Here is a 22,230-nt window from a genome sequence, read left to right as displayed (position 1 = left end):
AATTGGTATGATACTAGAATTTTAAATGAGAGATTTGTGCAGAGGTGCAAAAAATAATGAAAAAGTCTCATGGAATGTTGGTGTTGATCTCAGGAGGGCTATAATACAAAGTGGAAGCCGTTATGTTTCAGCTGTACAGAGCTGTAGTCAGGCCTCATCTAAAGTGTTACGTCAGTTTTAGGAACCACATCTCATGAAAGATACGTCCCCAATCTCAAGGACAATGTAACTGCACATTCACCAGAATGATACCAGGACTTAAAAGGTTAAATTATAACTTGTACTGTATTCAATATTATATTCCCTTAAGCATAGGAGATTGAAAGATGATGTAATCAAGGTGTTTAAAATGTTAAGAGGATTTGATGCAGAGAAGCCATTTTCTCAAGTGGGGGAATCTAGAACATGGGGCCTAATTAAAAATTTAGAGCAAGGCCATTTAGGAGGGAAATCAAGAAGCACTTTTGGATATAAAGCGTAGTGGAAATCTAGAATATTCTTGCCCAAGGGCAATTGAAATCTTCACAGCGGATTTTATTTGATAGCAAGGGATATGGATCAAACGCAGCAAAATAAACTACAGAGTAACTGTGTTCTAATTGATTAGGGGAATGAACAAGAGCGGTTGGATGGCCTATTCCTGTGACCATGTGCCTTTATAATTTAGGCAAGGTGGAAAGTAGAATCTTACATCAGGTTGATGGTTTGTATTAATTTTTTTTTACAGTATTAGAAATATTTCACCCATTGCTTGATTCCCAAGTGCTGATCATTTATATTCTTGTCTTTTCTCTATTCTAATAGCACTGACTGCTTAATTTTAGATGAATTTCCAAGATATTCTTGAACTAGTATTGTTGCTTTGAGTAGCAGTATTTGCTCAGCTACAGTTGCTGCATAGAGTTACCCTTTCAGTTGTGTGTCAATGAATCAGAACCAGCAATCTATTAGCAACAGTGCCATTACAGTGATAATGTGACAGTTCTTTTGGACCAAGAACTGCACAGTGAAGTGTCACTGATCTGATGAAAAAAGCAGGCTAATTCTTACAGCAAAGACCATGATTTCTTGTCTGGTTATGTTTAAAACTGCCTCTGGCCAATGTTTGTTGTTTAAGCTAAAAGCATTTTTAGTGGGACCCGTATTTATTTTTGTCTCCATCACAGCATTGCTCTCAAAAGAAAAAAAAATTAACACTGTGCCGAGGCATAGCTGCACACCTCCAGCTCCAATTCAATACTATCTTAAGCCCCCTGCCTGGTTGCTGCATCAGGATTTCTTTTGAGAAGCACAAATAATGGCAACACAGCCATCCCAATAGTAAATTTTATTTTCCCTTGCATCGTTTACCATTTTCAGGCCATTTCTCGGGTCTTTTCCAATGCTGTACACTGACTATCCAATGAAAATGGATGAGAATCCATGGGTTGCTTCACCAGCTGACTTTAACCTCTATGTACTAGGAGAATCTCTAACCAAACAACATAGGAAATTTCTCTTATTAAGAACCAAGGTGACCAACCGTGCCATTTTATATGGGTCTGTTCCCTTAATATTGCTAATTGTCCCGTGTCCTGTATGTTTTACCTCCCGGCACGGCATTTGTCCCATATTTGCAAAGCAGCCTGCCTGTACTCTAGAGCAGTTCCCTGCCTGTCTTTGGCATTTAGGCGCAGTCTCAGTGTGCTCCCACCATTGTCCACAAGGTGGCATCAGATGGAGCCCACTGAGAGCAACCAAAGCCCAAAGTAGAAGTTGACAGGTTTGAAATTTTGAATGGATTCTTTTGAAACCAACAAAACTGAGCTTAAAGGGAAGGGAGCTGTAGCTGTAGGGCTGGGGTATGTTACAATGCAACATGATATAAAAAAAATGCACATCCTCTGAAAAAATGATTGAAAGTGTCAGCGCATCTATTCGCACAGTGGGTTAAAGTAACCAGACGCTGGAAGGGCCAGAACGATGACCAGCACCAAATTGTTCTTCGATTGCTGTAACTTTTTAGTTTTAATGAGCAGAGTGTGTTTGGGTGGGAGAAGGGTGGGTAGGGTAGCCAGGTGGGGAGAGAAATGCTGAAAGGATAGTCCGTGATCATTTGTATTTAGGTGATATATATATATATATGTAAAAGGCTCCTGTAAGAAAGTATTGTATTGCCAGACCCATCTGTTGTACATTAATACTTTAAAATATCTGGACCACTCTGTGAATAAATAACATGTGCAGCATATGGATGCTATCCTTCTCTTATTCCAGGAGAAGATCCGACAGGATATGGGAGGAGGAGGAGGAGAGAACATCCAACCAGCTGAGGCGCTTTGGCCCCCTCAAAGGATCAGCCCCTCCCTGTATCTCTCCAATTAAACAGTATTCTAAAGGTAATGTGCTCAATTGCCTGCCAAACTGCAATGTTTCAAACCACAATGGAGATGCAGTGTGATTTGGGAACAAGTTTGAACAGAATAAAGTCCACTGATCTCAAGCCCCTCAAACAATGTGATTCTACCCTCCTCCCCCATGTCATTTAGAATCATAGGATGGTTACAGCACAGGAGGCGGCCATTCAGCCACTTCACGACTGTGCTGGCTTTCTGAAGGAACAATTCACCTCGTGACACTACGCCGCCCCCTTTTCCCTGTACTTGGCACACTCTGCCTTTTCAGATAATAATTCAATTCCCTCTTGAATGCTTTGTTTGAACTTGCCTCCACCACACTCTCAGGTAGTTCATTCCAGATCCTAACAACTCACTGCGTGAAAATGTTTTTCCTCATGTTGCCATTGCTGGTTTTTCCAACTAACTTAAATAGGTGTCCTCTGGCTGTCGATCCGTCCACAATGGGAACAGTTTCTGCCTATCTATTCTGTCCAGACCCCTTAAGATTTTGAATTCCTCTTTCTAATCTCCAATCAACCAACCTTCTTTTCTCCAAGGAGAACAGTCCAAACTTCTCCAATCTATGTAACCGAAGTTTCTCATCCCTGGAACCATTCTCGTGAATATTTTTTGCTTTCTCGCTAACGTCTTCACATCTTTAATAAAGTGTGGTGCCCAGAACTGGATGCAATACTCCATTTGAGGCTGAACTAGTGTCTTATACAAGTTCAACATAACTTCCTTGCTCTTGTACTCTATGCCCTTATTAAGAAAGTTGAGGATGCTGTGTGCTTTATTAACCATTCCCTCAACTTTTCCTGCCGCCTTCAACGATTTCCAAACAGGTCCCAAGTCCCTCTGCTCCTACCGCCTCATCAAAAAACTCAAGTAAGTTAGTTAAACATGATTTGCCCTGAACAAATCTGTGCTGGCTTTCCTTAGTTAATCGTTAATCAATTAATTTTATCCCTTATGATTGTTTCTGAAGCTTCATCACCACTTGAATCTTGTAACCTTACCCGCCACCCTGCTTGAATGGTCACCTTCACCAGGGCGAACTGTTCCTTAATTATTTTATTCCATAAGAGTTGGTCGCCCTGTGAGGAACTGCAGAAACAACTCGGCTCACTTGCGAGCTCAACCATCCCAATTAGTATTTTGTTTCCCAATGATCCAGTGATACTGAACTGCTTTTATATTGCATTAAGGCTATTGCTAGTGACGCCAATAGATTTTCAATAAGGCTGGAAAGATCCACCGTAAGTAGCTCTTTCTAGCCATTCCTATTAACGAGTCTCAGCAAAGTTTATTTTTGAGTTACAGCTGGCTGCATGAGACTAATATGTTGAGGATGATACAAGGGGCCTGGATGCTAGCATAATATAGCAGTTTCTAATTATCTAAAGTAGAAGCACTGTAGCCTTAACTTTGGAGCCTTTTAATAAAATATTTTCTGTAGAAACAAGGGCACAGCTTATGGAAGAAAATGCTGAAATTGCATAGTTGTTACAAAACATATCTAGATGTTCAGCTAATCCCCATGTACACACAATAAAAACTAGTTGTATTGAAAAATTAAAGCCACTTTATCTAAAGAATATATCAGAACTTCCTGAATATAGATACTGTTGCAAAGCAAACATGGTTTCAAAACATACAAAGTAACAAATGCTTTGAAAATGAACAAATTGAACCAATTTTCTACTCTTTCTAAAGTGACAGTGGTTCTTCTGAAAAAAAAATCAGATATAAATCAAATGTTAAAACCTGATTTCAGAATCAGGCATGCTGGATGGGCAATAGCAAATGCTGAGAAAAGATTTAGCAATGTTCCTTTCTTTTTAAAATCAGTTCTAGTGAATCATGCAATTCCAGAGAATCTACTTAAGATGTATAATGTACAGTAACTACTGTAAAAATAAAGTGATTACACTGCAGCACCCATAATGTGATCATTACCTCTCAAATTCAATTAATCAGAAGCCATTACATCAAAACTCCCATTTCCTAAACCATGGGTTTTTCTATCATCATCAATGGCACAGCCAACTTCACAGTTCACTTCTTCATTAAAACTCCTTCAGGCTAGTTCCACTTAATTTTACAAGCATCTCCAATTACTCCAACAAATTGCTTAGTACAGGGCTCTTATAGAGATGTCTCTGATGCTTTCCTGGTAATGTATCACTTCTGTTGGGTTCTTCCATTGTTTACACTGTTATTGGTTTGATAAACTCAGTCCTAATTTATTATGCAGTACTTGTTCCATCTTCGTTGATATTGTTCAGATTAAAATTGGTTATAATTCACACATTGAAGAATTTTACTCAACAACTGCAGAACATTTCCTTAACTAACCATGTTGCTAGCACGTTAAGACAAAGATATGGCAATTGGAGCCTTTGCTGTGGTGAAACTAACTTAAAAAAATGAATTACAGACATACAAACAAAAAATCATGAAGGTGAATGAGAGATACCAGAAAAACAATGTCAAGGTTGTAATCTGATTTCTTACAGTTTAGATCAACTAAAAGTACCTCATGTACTTTGCATTCATATGTTATATTACCTGAGCCTATCAATTAGATGTCAACGTGGCTTAGCGATAGCAATCCTGCCTCTGGGTGAGAAGGTTATGGGTTCGAGCCTTAGTCCAGAAACTTGAGTACAAAATCTAGGCTGGTACTTCAACACAGTGCAGCACTCCCTCAACATTGTTAGAGCTCCTGTCTTTCAGGAGATGTTAAACTGAGGCATGTCTACTCTCTCAGGTGGATATTCAAGATTTCTTGACATGATCTGAAGAACAGGAGGGGGTTCTGGCCAAAAATTATTCCTCCACCATCACCAGTAAAACATATTATCTGCTCATTATCACATTGTGGTTAGTGGAACTTTGCTGTGTGCAAACTAGCCGTGACAATTCTCTGCATTACAACAATGACTATTCTTCAAATGTGCTTTATTGGCTGGAGACATCCTGAGGTCATGAAAGCACATTATAAAGCACTACATAAATGCAATCTTTCCCTTTTTTGCTTTTGATCAACTAAAAGCCTTGTCATCATTCCCAGATACCCAGCATTATAGGCATATTAACTTCCTTATACAATATATAGTGTAGCAACACATAGAAAGGGCGTAAAGGTACAATTCAGTCTTGGAGATTCATATTACGCTGTCTTTTGGAATCTGTTTCCAGAATTGTAACTTTAATAATTAACCTAAGTCACTCTATTTGCTCTCTGGAGATATTTAAGTGCAGTATCAGAAGTTTAAGTACTTGTTTAGCATCTCACGGAAACAAAGTATGCTAGCCTCTCGCTGAGTGAAATGAATCTGAACTTGAAATTCAAAGATCTACAAATGGGAAATTACAATCCAAATCCCATGTGTTCAGATTTCCACGCGTAGTGCAACATAATCATTTATCTCTGGAAATGTTTCCTGCTGCCTCCCCAGGATAAGACTGCAAGCAGGTCTACAGTTCAAAATCCATTTCCACAGCAAGCTGCTGCCCCTCCTGCCATCTCTACCCAAAATTCACCAAACAAAATCCAGATTTCACAGTAAACCTAAAACAGCAGTTTTGAGACTTGTATGTTTAGTGCTCTCTTCAAACACTGACACAATCCCAAGGGTCACCCAGTCCCAACGTCAAAAAGACACCATGAGCTATCCAAACGAATTACGGAAGAAAATACCCTTTGAAATTAATTTACAGCAACAGAAATAACATACTTATAAGCTAAAGTAAAAAAGAATCCTCCAAACATGCTCACGGTCCATCGTATGCTTTGCCCAGGAACCCAATTCAAAAACCTATAGTCTGAAAGGGGAACACAATTCTTTTTCTATGCAAAAGTGCTCCAAGTTGTAGCAGAATTAACTACATCCAAATGCAAACTGGAATTAACCTGAAAAGTCTGATAATTAGGGAGTTCAGGGACAATTTGCAACTCTAGTTTCTATTACATTTTATTTAAATAATACATATTAGCAAGTGAAATCAGTAATACAGCAAGTATTTACCTTTCAATGTAGTGCAACATCTGTAAACAGACATTCTTTTGGTCATCAAAATCACTTTTTTGCTCAACAATCTTCATGCTGAGTTTAATTTTGTATGCCTTAAAGAAACAGAGTTCTTGCACAGGACATGAAATTAGATTTCCTACACTAGGCACAAAGTCTTACTTCTTTCTATTAATTAACACTGTAAATGGGAATCAGTGACACACTTAAAATCAATAAATAATTCAAACTCTACAATTCTGTGGAGAAAAAAAATGAAGCTTTCTCCTTCAAAATAAGTCTGTGAACGTCCTAACCTTCACACACAGAATTTCACAAGTTTACATGATTTCCTTACCTGACATGGTTGTCACAGAATTTAGTTATCTGAGGCAGGTTGATATTAATAACTCGGCCTACTTGATCTGGTTCTGTAGATGTAGTTCCAGACATCTCATCATCAGCTTTCTCGTAGCCTGAAGACGAACAACCAGCTCCTAGTGTTCAGACCAGAATGAAATCACTCACTAACTTGAAGTGAACAGAATTTATGTTTCATTGACGGCAGAAGTCAAAAGTTTGATAAAAACAGCAGGGCTGCATGCACTCGCAGTAAATTAAGCTGCTGAGAGCGACACAATGCTCTGTAAACAATGACTGACAGGCACGCTTTGTTCAATAGGTGTGGGCACACACACACATAGCTATCAACAGTCTTTCAGGTTTACAAAATAAATAACCTTTGGAGCAACAAGAGGGCTATTAGTGCAAAAGAGATCATTTTAACAGACCAATGGGAAGACAGGCAATGATGGAAGTGCAAGCTGCATCAGTGAACTGCCAGTGTCACTGCCAGACAAATGGTTGCTTCACAAGAGCATGCCTGACCAAATACTTTTTCACTCAATGAGGGTAATAAATTATGCAGGCTGATAAGGAATACTTAAATAGACAACTAATGTAATATTAAGGATTTCCCCTCCCAGTATCTTGGGATCCACAGGCAGTAACCTTGTTGCAGCTTATACCAATCAGCCCATCTGTCAGTGTTATACTGAGCGATGGGGCTGATTCAATAATCATTTCTATTATGTCCAACAACATAATGGATCAGCAGCCATTAAAGTAAACACATCTCATATTCCTAAGAGTCAAGAGTTTTATCATTACAATTGTAAATATTCATTCAAAATATATTCCAAGTAATGACTCAAGCAAAGCTAGTTCAAGAAGAACAAATGATAAAATATGCTGCGATAAATCCAGCTGTGCATCAAAAAACTGCTCCATGACTAAAGCTGTTCTTTCCAAACAATAATTTCTCAATAACATTTGAGCATAGAATGTTGAGAATGCAGGAGAAAGCTGAGTATAGAGGGTCAACCAGGCTGACTATTATTCACTTTCATTGAATAGCATCAGCTCAGATGGAGGAGCAGCCTATCTATTCTCTTGTCAGGGGTTGTTGTATGGCAGTAGAAGAGAAGAATCAGATTCTGTGTTCAATAATGTGAATGAGTAGAGAATTGGTTAGAAAGCAGAACACAGAGTAGGGATAATGGGAATGTACTCTAAATCACAAGATGCAACTAATAGCATCTCCCAGGGATTTGCACTATTACATCAGGCTTATCACTGTATTTATCCATATCTTAGATAAAGGAAGAGAGAGCCAGATGTCCACGTTTTCTGACAACGCTACATTAGGTGCCAGAGTAAGTCATGTAGGTAGGAGGAAGAAAGTTGCTAACGGACATTGATAGATTATGGGAAAGGGCAAAATAGAGTTCAATGTGGGGAAGTGTGAGGTCATCCATTTTGTACCCAAGAAAGATAGATCAGATTATTTTCTAAATGAAAAGAGGCCAAGAACTGTGGAGGGGCAGAGATATTTAGGGGCCCAAGTAAAGGATTCACTTAAAAATAGTGAACAGGTGGAAAAAATGGTGGCCTTTATCTCAGGGGAGCTGAAATACAGAGGGCTGGAAGTTATGATACAGTGGTATAAAGCTCCCGTTAGATCACATCTGTTGAAGCTAAGCCAATTGAAAAATTCAAAAACTGAGAGATAGATATGATTGATAAAGGTATTAAGCGGTACAGAACAAAGATGGGTAAATGGAGTTGAGGTACAGATAAACCATGATCCAACTGAATGGTGGAACATGCGAGGGGGTCCGATTGGCCTGCCTCTGTTCCTATGTTCCAATGCTGATTCAAATCTTGAATGCTTTAGAGTTGACAGCATCTTGGGATGTTTGGTGAATTTTACTCAAACTCGATTTCAATTTCTGCCAAAGAATCTGTAACTAATACCGAACCAGAAGATGTCTGTGCATTTCCTGAATATTTGTTGACCAAATGCAGCAGTTTCTGACCACGATTGTAATTATTTCATAAAATATCATATTTGTTGTTACTAGTTTTTTAAGCAAGATAATTTTAATCTTCCAAAATAGAAATTGATGCTACCATTTGTTTATCTTCCAAAGCAAAGTGCAGAACCAACATGCTCAGCCAAGACATACAAAGAAATTTATTCCCTGCTATGGATTTCCAATATAAAACCATATAAATAGAAACAGAAGTAGAAACTAAATCTCCTATCAGATGTACTGCTTAGGTAAGTAACACAGATGTTGATAATTAGTTATATTTTTGCACAAGAGTTACGGTTGCCTCAGGTAGTGCACAAGATAATCTAGAAAAGGTTAGGATTATCAATGAGGAAGGAAATGGCAGTGGACTCCCAGACAGCAATGGTGGCATTCAAGAGGCATATAGTGGTGGTAACCTTGGGGTTGTTTAAGCAGAGCCTCAGAGGAAAGTGGCTGTGTAATGAATAGTATGGAACATAAAATCATAAAATGATACAATGCAAAAGGAAGCCATTCCACCCATTGTGCTTATGCAAGTCTTTGTTAGAGCTGGCCAATCAATCCCACTGCCCTGCAAATCTCTTGAAGCATCTATCAATTTCTCCCTGAATCTGCTTCCACCATCTCTCCAAGTAGTGCACTCCCAATCACAACAACATGCACAAAATAAGTTAACCAATTCCTTAATAAAACATCTAGAATTATATTTTCTTGATTTTCAAAAAAGAGTTAGCAATTTTTAAAAAGATTTCAGTGCCACCAATCCAAATGGCAGCTGGGCATGATTGTCCTGTAGTTGTTTCCATGAAACATGAACCTGATAGCAAGAATTACAGAAAAAAACAGATCAATCACAACGCCATTACAATATCAGAACACTGCAGATGCTGGAACTCTGAAATGAAAATGGAAAATGCTGGAAATAGCCAGGAGGTTTAGCACCATCTGTGGAGAAAGAAACATGGTAATTGTTTCAGGTCTGTGACCTTTCATCAGAACCCACTACAATACTGCTCCTTTCATTACTCTCAAACTTCAATAATCCAGTTGAGAGAGCAAATGCTTGTCCTGTCCAAGTTCTTCTGTAAAACTCACCTTATGGCCCTTTGGCATCCTCCCCACACAACTTTGTGCATTCCCTTCACCATCTTCAAATCATTTCATTTATCATATGTTCTCAGTTTAAATAAATCTATTTGCAAATAGTTTCTAGATCTCTGCAAGCTATACTATTAGATACAACTTGCTAGGGTTTAACCCTCTCATTGCATACTGTCTTCCTATATATCATGACATAAACCACAGGCGTTTGATATCCTGGATACAGTAATAAGCTGAAATTGCAACACCACAGCAGCATATTACACCAGGTGTTTGCCATCCTAAATACCATAATAAGCTGAGATGGGCTTTACTGAGAGGAAGAGAGAAGTTATAATCCTTAAAAAATGTAAAGAAAGCATTAGATGTTTATCAATCTCTAGTTAATGGGCAATATGTCTGACAGCTAAAAGGACAAAAATTCCTTTGTTGACAAAGAGTCACTGCTTAATGACATGAGTGAGTATGGACCATTAACACTTCCTTCAGAATATACCTTTCCTAAAGGAAGCAAAGGACAATGTGAATTTTCCCAATGGCTTAGCAGGTAATGTATTCTCCAGTGTGGCTGGTGGGGAAAATATCCATGAATGTGTAACAATTCTAGAAAAAATGTACGTGCATTGCCTATTCCAATCTGACCACAGTAAGATCAAAGTTTTACTTAAAAGGCAATGCATTTTTTTGAAACAGTAAAGGAGGAAAAATTGTTGGAACTAGAAAGAAAAAAGGGAGAGAGAGAGTGAGAAAGAAATGGGAAAAAATGAGCTAGAGACAAGCAGAAAAACAAGAGAATATTTTTCTTTTATGTATGAACCTCAGATACATTCAAGGAAAGAATTGCAGTTACATAGCAGATTTTGCATCACAAAATTCTTAACAGTAGAGCAAGAGCTTGCACTTATATAGCCGCTTTTATGACCTCAGCACATCCCAAAATACCTAACATGCAGCTGAAGTCTCACATAGTGACCAGATTATCAGCTTTGGTGATGCTACTTAAGGGAAAGATGTTGACCCAAACACCAGGGAGAAGGACCTTGTTTTTCACACAGTGTTTTGCATTATTTTCATCCACCGGAGAGGGCAGACAGTTTAACATCTCCTCTGAAAGACTGTCTCCAACATTTCAGCATTCCCTCAGCACAGATTGCACTGAGATTTAATGGAGCTGTCAGCCTAGAGTTTGTGCTGAAGTTCTGGAGTGGGGCTTGAGCCCTAACCTGCTGACTCAGAGATGGAAGTGTGACCACTCAGTCAAACTGACACTTGGTAAAAAATACAGAATAATACTCATGCAAATCACTTAATAATCTAAATGTTTTTATCCTTAAAGAGAGATTATTTTATAGTTTCAATTCTGATAAATATTCCCCTATTCGGGTAGAATAATAGCTCAATTGAATTTTTATGCCAAGTTTTGATTATACACACAGCTGCACTCACACTATTACCCAACATTGATCTTGAAAGAGGAGATGAACCATACAAGACACAAAATATGTTGCAAGAGTCACTCATTTGCAAACATCAGGGGACACCATATGGCAACAAAACAATACAATTACTGCACAGATGGCACCAGAAGGCTCCCATTATTTTACTCGGCAAAATTGACCTATGGCACAAAAGATGTTGTTTTGGAATAACATTTCAAACTTTTGCATCAAGTCTCCATCATGTCCTAATGCTTTTTGGTGATATAATCACAGGAAAGAAACCAGACATCAAGTACCCTAATTTACCTGAAACTAGATGTATGTCAAGAAACAAAGAGTCACTGTACTTTTACATCTGATTTCAAGAAGAAAGTAATTGGTTTCCTAATCTTGCTGTCAACAGTGGTTACATATTGCAGCAACAAGTATTCCATTGAACACCTATTTTCAATTAAAACCATAGAGGTATAAAATATACTCAATACTAACAGTGATATATTATAGAGCTGACTAAACTCTTATTTTGGATCCTTTTGCCATTCCCCCAAATATTTAGACTGTTAATCAGAAAGTTAATTGCTATGTTATAGCACATTGGTATACTCACCTCCATTTTTACATCAAAATCATTATTCAGAAGAAAATATACTTCCAATTCCTAAATGATAGAGTTACCCAAGATTAATTTCCAATTGGAAATGCTATCTTTTAATTTAGTTTCACCACAAATTAGAATCATTCAACAATGAAATAAAAGGTGAGTTTGGCTGACAGGCTAACTCTTAACGAGTTAGAAATCCTTTTATAACATTCAGGCAGGTCGAATTAAATTTCTGTATTTCTGAATATGATTCATCAAGTTCCTTTTGTTATAAAAATTAACCAATAAAAAAGGACAGACAGGAGTCTGTTGGTTAACTGGTTTACTAATGAAGGATTCTAGGTTAATAAGTCATTCAGGAAAGATAAGTGAACACTAAAGTGGGACTATGATCACAATTGATCACAATTCTATGTGAGGTCCAAATGACTGTCTTCCATGAAGGAACAGTGACAGTGCAGTAAATACAACACCTGGAACATATTAACTGTAATTAGTACATCCTGGAGCCATGACAATTAGATATCCAATATTCCGTCGGTCAATATATGGAGTCATTGCATGTTCGTGTATATGCTATTTATGAACATGCTCCTACATCCAGGTACATCTTCCTGTTTCACAAAAACAAAGTTTTGAATTATTTTCTGTTAAATGATTTGTTAAATAATTTTCAGTTCTTCTGTTTTAATTCATAACCTGTTTGCTACGTTTCTTCTTTAAAATATGGAGAAACAATTGCTTTATTGGGTTTTGGCAGCATGATGATAGTGATGTGACCAAAGATCACTAATTTTGACAAAATATAATAACAAAGCTATAAAATGGTCAACGAGTGCACAAATTTTCAGGGGAAAAGATAGTTACAATAGCATTAAGTGCTTATATCAGTGTGTTCGTGATCGGGTTAAGAATTACAAAAACACCAACAATTCCGCCACATCTTGACCGAGGCAAATTATTTAACAAATAATTTAGGCATACCTAACTGAAGAATACTTTCATCAATACAATGGCATTCAACACATGAAAAGCTATTAGTCAAATTCAAAGGTCTAGGAATTCAGGGTGAACTTAGAAACAGATACGAGGGTGGCTAAAGGGTAGAAAGCAATAAGCACTGAGAAACTTAATGGAATGTGGTCAAATCTGCTAATTATATCAAACTTGAAGCCGCACGGGAACCTGAGAAAACAGCTCAGGAATAAATATGAGCATGTATCAATGGCACACTAACTTAAATGCAGACAAGTGCAAGGTACTGCATGTAATAAGGAAAGCACATATCTATGAGTGGTGTTAAAACGCCTAATGATGAATTAAAGACACCCGGGAGTTTTGCTCATTTCTAAAAATGTCCAATCATAAGAGGGTAACCACAAACAAATTCAGTAGAATATTGAACTGAACTACTTGGTCAAAACAGTTACAGGCAGGCAAAATAAAACTGTACAGTGCTCTGGTCAGACCACACTGAGACACAACTGTTCAAACATTGCAGGTACTACAGAGAAAAGCTACACACTAACAATCTAGTTTTGAAAAAAGCTATGAAAAAGACTTGAGAAGTTGAGGTCTTCACACTGGAAAGAAGCCATCTGGAAGGTGATCTTATTGGAGTATACAAGGCAGTCAAGAAATAAAGAACTTGGATTTATACAGCTCTTGTAGTGACCTAAGGATAACACAAAATGCTTTACAGCCGGTGAAGTGCTTTTGAAGTACAGTCTCTGTTGAAATGTAGGAAAACATTGCACGCAATTTGCACACAGCAAAGTCCCACAATCACAGAATATGCTTTAGTTGATATTAGTTGAGGAATAAATATTGACCAGGACAATGGGAGAACTTCCCTGTTCAGCTTAGAATAGTGCACGGGACTTTTTACATCCACCTAAGCAAACAGCCCTGGTTTTGGTTTAAGACAGCAGCTCCACAATACAGCAGAATAACATCAGTACGCATTGATGTGCTCAAATCTCTGGGGTGGAGTTTGGACCCACTATCTGCTCAGTGGCAAGAGAGGCCCAAGGAACAGCTGACATTACAGGTTGGAACAGGGAAATCCACAATATTACTTTCAAGTAAATCACAGGGCTGAGTTAAGGAACACAGATTCAAACTAGGACTGATATCTGGAAATTTTCCTTTATACAGAGTGATCAACCTATCAAATGAACTCTCGGATGAAATAGTAGAGATAGAAATATTGGAATCTTTTAAGATGCAGCTAAAGACCACAATGATGGGAAGGGGAACGTGGATTAGCTGGATGAAAGCGACAAAAGTAATTACAACAAATAGAGGAGTAGAACTTCAAGGCTGGTATTCTTGGAAGAGAATGGTGGTGAATCAAATAGTGTGAACAAAAAAACACTGCAAATACTGGAATTCTGAAATGAAAATGCTGAAAATACACAGCAGGTCACTCATCCTCTCAAAAACAGAAAGAACATATTTTGATATATTGGGTGCAGACCTTTCAGAACTGGAAACTGGAGAATAAATGAGTAAGCTTGATAAAGGGGTTCATTTGCATCTCTTAGTTTCCAGCTCTGAAGAAACGACAATATTGAAACATTAACCTTTATTTGCTATTTTCTCTGCTGTTTGTTTTCTCTTTTTACTTCAGAACATTTCTTCATGTGACCATCCGTTTTTCTCAATGGGTAGTCTTAACTTATGATCAATGCTCACCAGATCTCTCTGATCCCACTACTTTTCTTCACAAAACACAGTCATCAATGAGGGCTAGTGCAAAACTGTCAGTTCCAGAGAAGGAAGGGAAAGTTTTTTTTCCAATGCAGATTCTCTCACCTGTTGAAGGAGTGGTGGAGAATTCCAGAGTGTGAAACCAGATGGAATGTTTGTATGTGGGAAGTCTATTCAGGTTACATACTTCGAAACTGGGTCTCGAATTAGATTTTATTCTTAGTTTCTCATTGTACCAGCATGTACTAACTAGGTTATAAAGACAAAAGTAAAAAACGGTTAAATGCTCTGAAATGCACCATTTTATATCATCTCCCTAATGCTTGCTTGGTGTTTTATCACAGATGGCTTATTTCTTGCCTTGTTGCTATATGCGTCTACTCTGTTCTGAGTTTATATTGGTCAAGTAACTGACCCATGCTTCATATATACACACAATTATACTGACCAATGAAAGACTGTACTTTTTTACCATTTGGCTAAGTACATGGAAATTACAGATCACCAATCCATCTTCTTAGATCATTTTCCCTTACTCAGACTTACTGGCAGATGTGCATCATACACTGGCTCAAATTTCAAGCAATTGCATCTGCTGTTCAATTCTACAATGCAGCCAACAATCTGCATCTCAGCTAGTAAAGGACTAATATCAGGATAGGTTCATTAATGAATATTACACTTCCATGTCTTTCTAGGTTTGCTCATTTCTCTTGGTCAGTCTTAATGTGGTCCTCAACTCAGTGACAAAAAAATAAGCCATGGCACATTTCTTCCAAGGAGAGGGGAGAAAGAAAAAAGGGAGAGAGGAGAGGACATACTAACATACGAATTAGGAGCAGGAGGCAGCCATTTGGCCCCTCGAGCCTTCTCCGTCATTCAATATCATGGCTGATCTGCTTGTAATCTCAACCCCACATTCCTGCCTAACCCCAATAACCTTTCACCCCCTTGTTAGTAAAGAATCTATCTAAGTCTGCCTTAAAAACATTCAAAGACTCTGCTTCCACCAGCTTTTGAGGAAGTGAGTTTCAAAGACTCACAACCCTCAGAGAAATAATTTCTCCTCATCTCTGTATTAATTGAGTGAGCCTTATATTTAAACAGTGACCCCCCCTAGTTCTAGATTCTCCCACAAGAGGAAAAATTCTCTCTACATCCACCCTGTCAAGGCCCCTCAGGATCTTAAAGACTTTGATCAAGTCATCTCTTACTCTTCTAAATTCCAGTGGATATAAGCCAAACCTGTCCAACTTATCCTCATAAGGCAACCTGCCCATTTCTGGTATTAGTTTAGTAAACATTCTCTGAACTGCTTCTCATGTATTTACATCTTTCTTTAAATAAGGAGACTAGTACTGTACACAGTACTCCAGGTGTAGTCTCACCAGTGCCCTGTACAACTGAAGCATAACCTCCCTACTTTTGTAATCAATTCCCCTCACAATAAACAATAACATAGTTAGCTTTCCTAATTACTTGCTGTACCTGCATACTAACCTTTTATGATTCATGCAGTAGGACACCCAGATCCTTCTGAATCTCAGAGCTCTGCTATCTCTCACCATTTAGAGAATGAGCTTTTTTATTCTTCCTGCCAAAATGGACAATTTCACATTTGCCCGATCTTTGCCCACTCACTGGCCTGTAGCTTCTTGCTTTCTGTCTCCCTCCCTTTCTGAATAAAGGAGTTACATTTGCTATTTTCCAGTCTAATGGAACCTTCCCGAATCTCTTGAATTTTGGAAAATTAAAACCAATGCAACTATTTCATTAGCCACTTCCTTCAAGACCTGAGGGTGAAGTCCATCCAGACCTAGGGACTTGTCAGCCTGCAGCCCGGACAATTTGCTCAATATCACTTCCCTGATGATTTTAATTTCCCCGAGTTCCTCCCTCCCTTCCATTCCCTGATTTACAGCTATTTCTGGGGTGTTACATGCATCCTCTATAGTGAAGACCGATGCAAAATACGTGTTTAATTCATCTGCCATCTCCTTACTTTTCATTATCAATTGCCAATACGCACTTTCCAAAGGACCAATGTTCACTTTGTTAACTCTTTTCTTATTTAAATAACTATAGAAACTCTTATTTTACTAGCAGCTTTCTCTCATACTCTAATTTTTCCCTCCTTATTAATCTTTTTGTCATCCTTTGCTGTTCTTCATATTCTTTCCAATCTTCTGAACTGCCAACTGTCTTTGTGCAATTATCTGCTTTTTCTTTAAGTTTGATACTGACTTTAACTTTTTTAATTAAACACAGATGGTGGGCCCTCCCCTCGGAATTTTCTTTCTCATTGAAATGCATCTATTCTGTGTATTCTGAAATATCCCTTTAAATGTCTGCCACTGAACCTCCATTGACCTATCCCTTAACCTGATTTGCCAGTTCACTTTAGCTAGCTCCGCTTTCATGCCCTCATAATTGTCCTTATTTAAGTTTAAAATACTAGTCTTGGACACAATGGTCTCTCCCTCAAAACAAACATAGAATTCAATCGTATTATAATTGCTGCTACCTAGGGGTGCCTTCAATAGGAGGTTATCAATTAATCCTATCTTGTTGCACAATACCAGGTCTCGTATAGCCTGTTCTCTGGTTGGCTCCGGAATGTGCCTTCTAAGAAACTATCCTGAAAACATTCTATGAACTCATCTACGCTATATTTGCCCATCTGATCTTTCTAGTCTCTATGCAAATAAAAATCCCCCACAAAGGGGAAAAAGCAAAGGAAGGGAGGAAAAGGGGGAGGGTGAAGGAGAGAGAGAGGGAAAGAGAGAGGGTGGGATGAGCAAGGTCACAAGGGATGAGCAGGGTCATGAAGGAGTGGACAGGGTTGCGAGGGAGTGGGCAGGATTGCAATGGAGCGAAGAGGGAGTGAGGGGACAGATGTACGAGGCGGATCAAGGGTTGGGTAGCGAAAGAGAGAGAGAGACAGCAATCAGAAGGTGGAGGGGAAAGAAGGGGCAACGAGAGGGCAAGGGGAAGGAGGAAGCAAGGGGATGGTGGGAGGGAGCGAGTAGCATAAGGGAGTGAGGGGAGCATAAGGGAACAAGGGGAGGATGGGTACAAGGACAGAAGGTTGGCAGGAGTCATGAGGAATGGGGAGTAGCTGCTCTTGGAGATAGCCTTGAGCTTTGGTAGCAATCTGGTAGTCCTGAGCTTTGGCAACACAATGGGAAGATCCTGGACATTATCAGAAAAGGGGAATGGTGATGTTTGGGTAGAACATAGGTGGAGATCCTGGAGTTTACCAGTACTGCAGTGGGATATCTGGGAATACTGCAGGATAGGATAGTCTTTTGATCTGACATTGCAGTGGATAGCAAACCTGGGGATTGAGGGACTATGGATGACAAAGCTGAGGTGAAGCAGCAGCAAATGTGAAGTTTAGTTCACTGGTGGATTCATGGTGTGTCTCACCAATGAGAAACAAACAAATAAAGGGCTTGACAGCAATAATGAGGGATACCATGACTGGTGGTAATGCTTTGTGGCTTGTTAAGGGATTGCTGCAAATAGTGAATTTGCTGTTTTGTGAATATTGTGACATGTTCAGAAAGCAAAGCAGAAATTAAATTTTTAAATTAAAAATCTACCTTCAAAGCATCACTAATAATTTCACGATTCTACTCACTTCTTTTTATTTGGGAATAAGACTCAAATTAAGACAAGAAACGACACCACTTCACTGTCAGCTACTATAACCTTTCATCTTCTCTGTCAATGTAATAGTTGTGAATTATAGGCTGATTCAATTTTTCTTAATCATGCTGTTATGATATGGCAGGTCGTATTTGATGGCTGACTAAATCCCAAAGGGAAACTTGGCCACACTTTCACAACAATTTTGCAATTTGTATTTATTATGAGAAGGTTTGTGCACTGAAGTCAGAAGTAATGAGTACAAGACCACTTTTGGAGATTTTAAAAGGTTAAATTAAAACATTTATTAACAGAAGAAAAGTTACACACAAGATTAGTTATACAGTTAAACTTAGTCTTATAACATTTCCCAAAATATTTCTACTTAACTAGACTTCTGACTACACATCCCTTTCAGGCAACAGTCCAAATAGACTCCCAATCTATAAAACATCCAGCAATATTACCACAAGCACCCACTGTTGCTATAAAGGAAGTATTTCGCAGCTTCTTTCTCCCTTTCACTCGACAATGGAACTCCAAAGGATTTTAGCAAAACCTTGGTTACTGGAACAGCAAACTTCTCCAGGGTGGCTAGAGGCTTTTTCCACAAGTCTGTTTCACAGTGCACCTGTCAAAATCTCACACACTCACTCCCATACGCAGTTTTCCATCTTTCTTTAAATATATGTTCTCCCTTTTGATCTGTAAATCCCATTGTTTCAACCTTTCTTTGGAAGTTAATTTTTAACAATAACTCAGGGCACTACAAAGGCTGATATTACACAACCCAAATCCAATTACCATCCCCTGCACTGGGCAAAAATGTCAATTTCAAACCTTAACTTTTGGGAGAATCACAGAATTGTTACAGCACAGAAGGAGATCATTTGGTCCATCATGTCTGCATCAGCTCTCCAATTGAGCAATTCCCTTAGTGCCATTCTCCCTGTAACCCTACACATTGTTCCTTTTCAAATAAGAGTGCTTTTTGAATGCTTGGATTGAACCTGCATCCATTACAATCTCAGGCAGTGCATTCCTGACATTAACCACTCGCTGAAGGGAGAGGGGGCGGGTGGAGTATTAAATGCAAGACTCCACAATTAAAACAAGACTTCGCAATTAAAGAATATTAGGATGAGGAGAGCTATGACCCGAGGCAGCTATGGTTATGATGCTAGCAATGTCCGTGTTGAACTGGGACTCTACAACCGTGGGACAGTTGGAGGAGATTTGAAGGGAAAGCCTTGCCAAAAGTAAGCAGAGGACCCAAGAAATCTCAACCCTTACACGAGTCTTCGAAGCAGTACTCAGACTAAGTGATTGATCTTCCAAAATTCTAATAAGTATTTCAGTTATTGGGGATGTAAGTCAAATGGGTGTAGAAGGAAAGTTTAGTTAAGAAGTTTGGTTTAAAGCATAAGTAAGTGTGTTCATTGTACCTTTAATATCTTTACCATAACTGACTCGTTAAGATAGAATGTAGTTGCGAGTATTCATGTTCTTTGATTTTTGTGTAGTAAAGCTCTTTTGCTTTAAACAGTGAACCTTATGACTTCATTCTTTTTGTAAATACCTGGGTTTTCAGATTCTGAAAAATATAAGAACGTTACTGGTCTCTACCTGGATCATAATACTACAGTCAAGATGCTCATTTACAGTACCCTAAAATAATATATTTTTTAAAGAAATCTAATTTGAACATCGAATGAATCAATACTATCTGTTTCCACTGTTCCTCAGGAACCTGTTCCATAGATTTTACTACTTGCTCGTTGAAACAATGCTCCAAATCCCCCAGTCTCTCGAACGTCGGAGATGGGACTTGCATTGGGAGGTGCATGTCAGGACCCTGGAAGTCCTGGCACAGGCATACCTGGGTATTGCCCAGGAAGTTTAAACTTCTGTTGAGCTGATTCCCTACTACTCGGGACTCTTTGCGAATGTTTCGGACATTGAGCTTAGGGTGGACGTTTGGGCCAGATATGTGGATACTTACACACAAAATGTTAGACAGTTTTAAACCTGCTCTAATAGCTCAGTGTAACTCAACTGAACAATACAACCGACACCCCGAATCACCTCCCCTGACCACCCAACTAACTCCCCGGCCACCGGCTACCCCCGACTATAAAACTAGCATCCCTCTGCCCCACCCGACAAAACTACCACCTCACCATCCTACCCACCCTCTCATTAAAAGTACTTGGATCTTTAAAAACTTACCTGAATACAGCAGCTGCTGTTGTAAAAAGGGAGCATATGTCCTCCCCTTCCCCCAACTCTAATACACTTCCTGGACACCCTAGGGTGCCTACCCTGCCCATTTCTGCTTCAGCTGGGATTAGAAGATCCCGGAAGAAATGGGTAGTATCATCAGGTTGTAAAAACTTTGCGGGGAGTAACAATGCACGCAGCATTGCTGCTGACCAGAAGACCTAGGTCAATGATTCTGCAGAATAGGTTTGGACTTATCCCATACCAGTGCAGGCTGCAACCGCTAGTTCTGTTGCTCTGGATAAGGTAAGGAAAAAGAGCAATGCTTTCGGGGTACTCTGATTATCAGTTTCCTTGCAGTGATTTACAGGTGGTGTGTTGTACTCTTTTTTGCCCTTTTAGTCTTTCTTTTTAGGGCTAGATTCTGCAGTTTGAAGGATAGGGCAATCTGCTTACTGACCTCTATTCATATCCTCGTGATCCAAAAATTGTCCAATTGTTTTCCCCAAATGCAGTATGAAGTTTGTGCTTGGTGATTTCCTGCAGCATTGCATTTGAGTTCGGTAACTCAACAACTTGGACTGCCACCCTAACATTGCTCACATTACAAGTTCCTTTGAGAAAGCAAACAATGATCTTACAACAGTGTAATTCCAAGCAGTGCATTGCTAATGTGCTGCTGGCAGCTGCAATCCCACTGGACAATCATGTCCATCAGCCACCAATTACAAAATAAAGTACAGGCAGATTTACAAATGTCAAACCCTGTGACAGCACATTACAAAGCAATAATTCAAGTGTATTCCTTCAATGGATATTATACACCTTCAGGATTTCCAGAAGGCCCGACATCTATATCTGGCTTGATTAGCAAGTCATTGAAAGATCATGACATTAGTAATTGAATAAACATCTGTTTCACAGCCAATCTCACTACATTTTCCATGTTGTTGTTAGTCTCCATAGCAGAAGCAATGCAGTAAGCTATTACCTATGGAACTGCCACTTTTTAACTATTTCAATATGAAAAGAATATTAATTAGCATGTAACACTCCATGGAAAACCCAGTCGTTTGGTGACAGCGTTAGCAGGCTCAAGTTGATTTAGGGTAATCAGTTTGATGATGCATGAATTGTAAATTTTCATCTCTATAGCACGCCATTTAATTCATAAGGAAGGCAACATTGGCTCCTGGATCTTTTTAATTGCATTATGGACCGCATGCACAGCAATTCCCTCGGGAATGTGCTTGATTCTTTTGTAAAGACTATTGCATTTACAGAGGAATTGAAGCTGAAACTTGCCAACTAAAATTGCAGTCGACATCAGTGTTTACATTTTGCTGTAAACATTCTTAATTTATTTTGATTTGTAACTCATCATGTCATCATTTTTTTATATTATCTTTACAAAACATTTATAAACGGTTACAAATAGTAGCAACATACATCATCTAACACTGTGGGCACCACATAATGAGCTCCTATTTGCCATGAAAAACGTTAACCAAATGTGACATTTCATTTAATGCACTGTTGAGTGTTAGCAATCTAAGTTCTGTTAAATGGTCAGGTGATGGAGATTAAATAAAATGTTGGGGTCCTGTGCTCTTTCATTTACAAAGCCAAAATATCTCAGTTGCGGACATAATGACAGAGTGGGGGTAGGGGGCAGGAGAGGACCAAAATAATTTGTTATCGTGGAGCTGGTTTACTTCAGTTCGTGAAGCTCAA

The 22,230-nt window shown here is 38.8% G+C and overlaps 1 protein-coding gene across 2 annotated transcripts in view; it reads right to left on the bottom strand.

The window, feature by feature from the left end:
• Window positions 1-22,230, bottom strand: part of atp8a2 (ATPase phospholipid transporting 8A2) — a 624,855-nt gene that overhangs the window by 532,584 nt on the left and 70,041 nt on the right. Inside the window, exon 2 of one of the 2 annotated variants that reach the window (XM_078545400.1) lies at window positions 6,753-6,891. The exons of the other annotated variant lie outside the window; for it this stretch is intronic. Within the exon in view, the coding sequence (XP_078401526.1) occupies window positions 6,753-6,891 (139 nt within the window). The remainder of the gene's footprint in view (window positions 1-6,752; window positions 6,892-22,230) is intronic. 2 annotated transcript variants of the gene reach the window in all.

This window comes from Cetorhinus maximus, chromosome 7, assembly GCF_964194155.1.
Source record: "Cetorhinus maximus chromosome 7, sCetMax3.hap1.1, whole genome shotgun sequence".
NCBI classification, from domain to species: Eukaryota; Metazoa; Chordata; class Chondrichthyes; order Lamniformes; family Cetorhinidae; genus Cetorhinus; species Cetorhinus maximus.
This window is presented reverse-complemented; position numbering and strand designations above follow the sequence as displayed.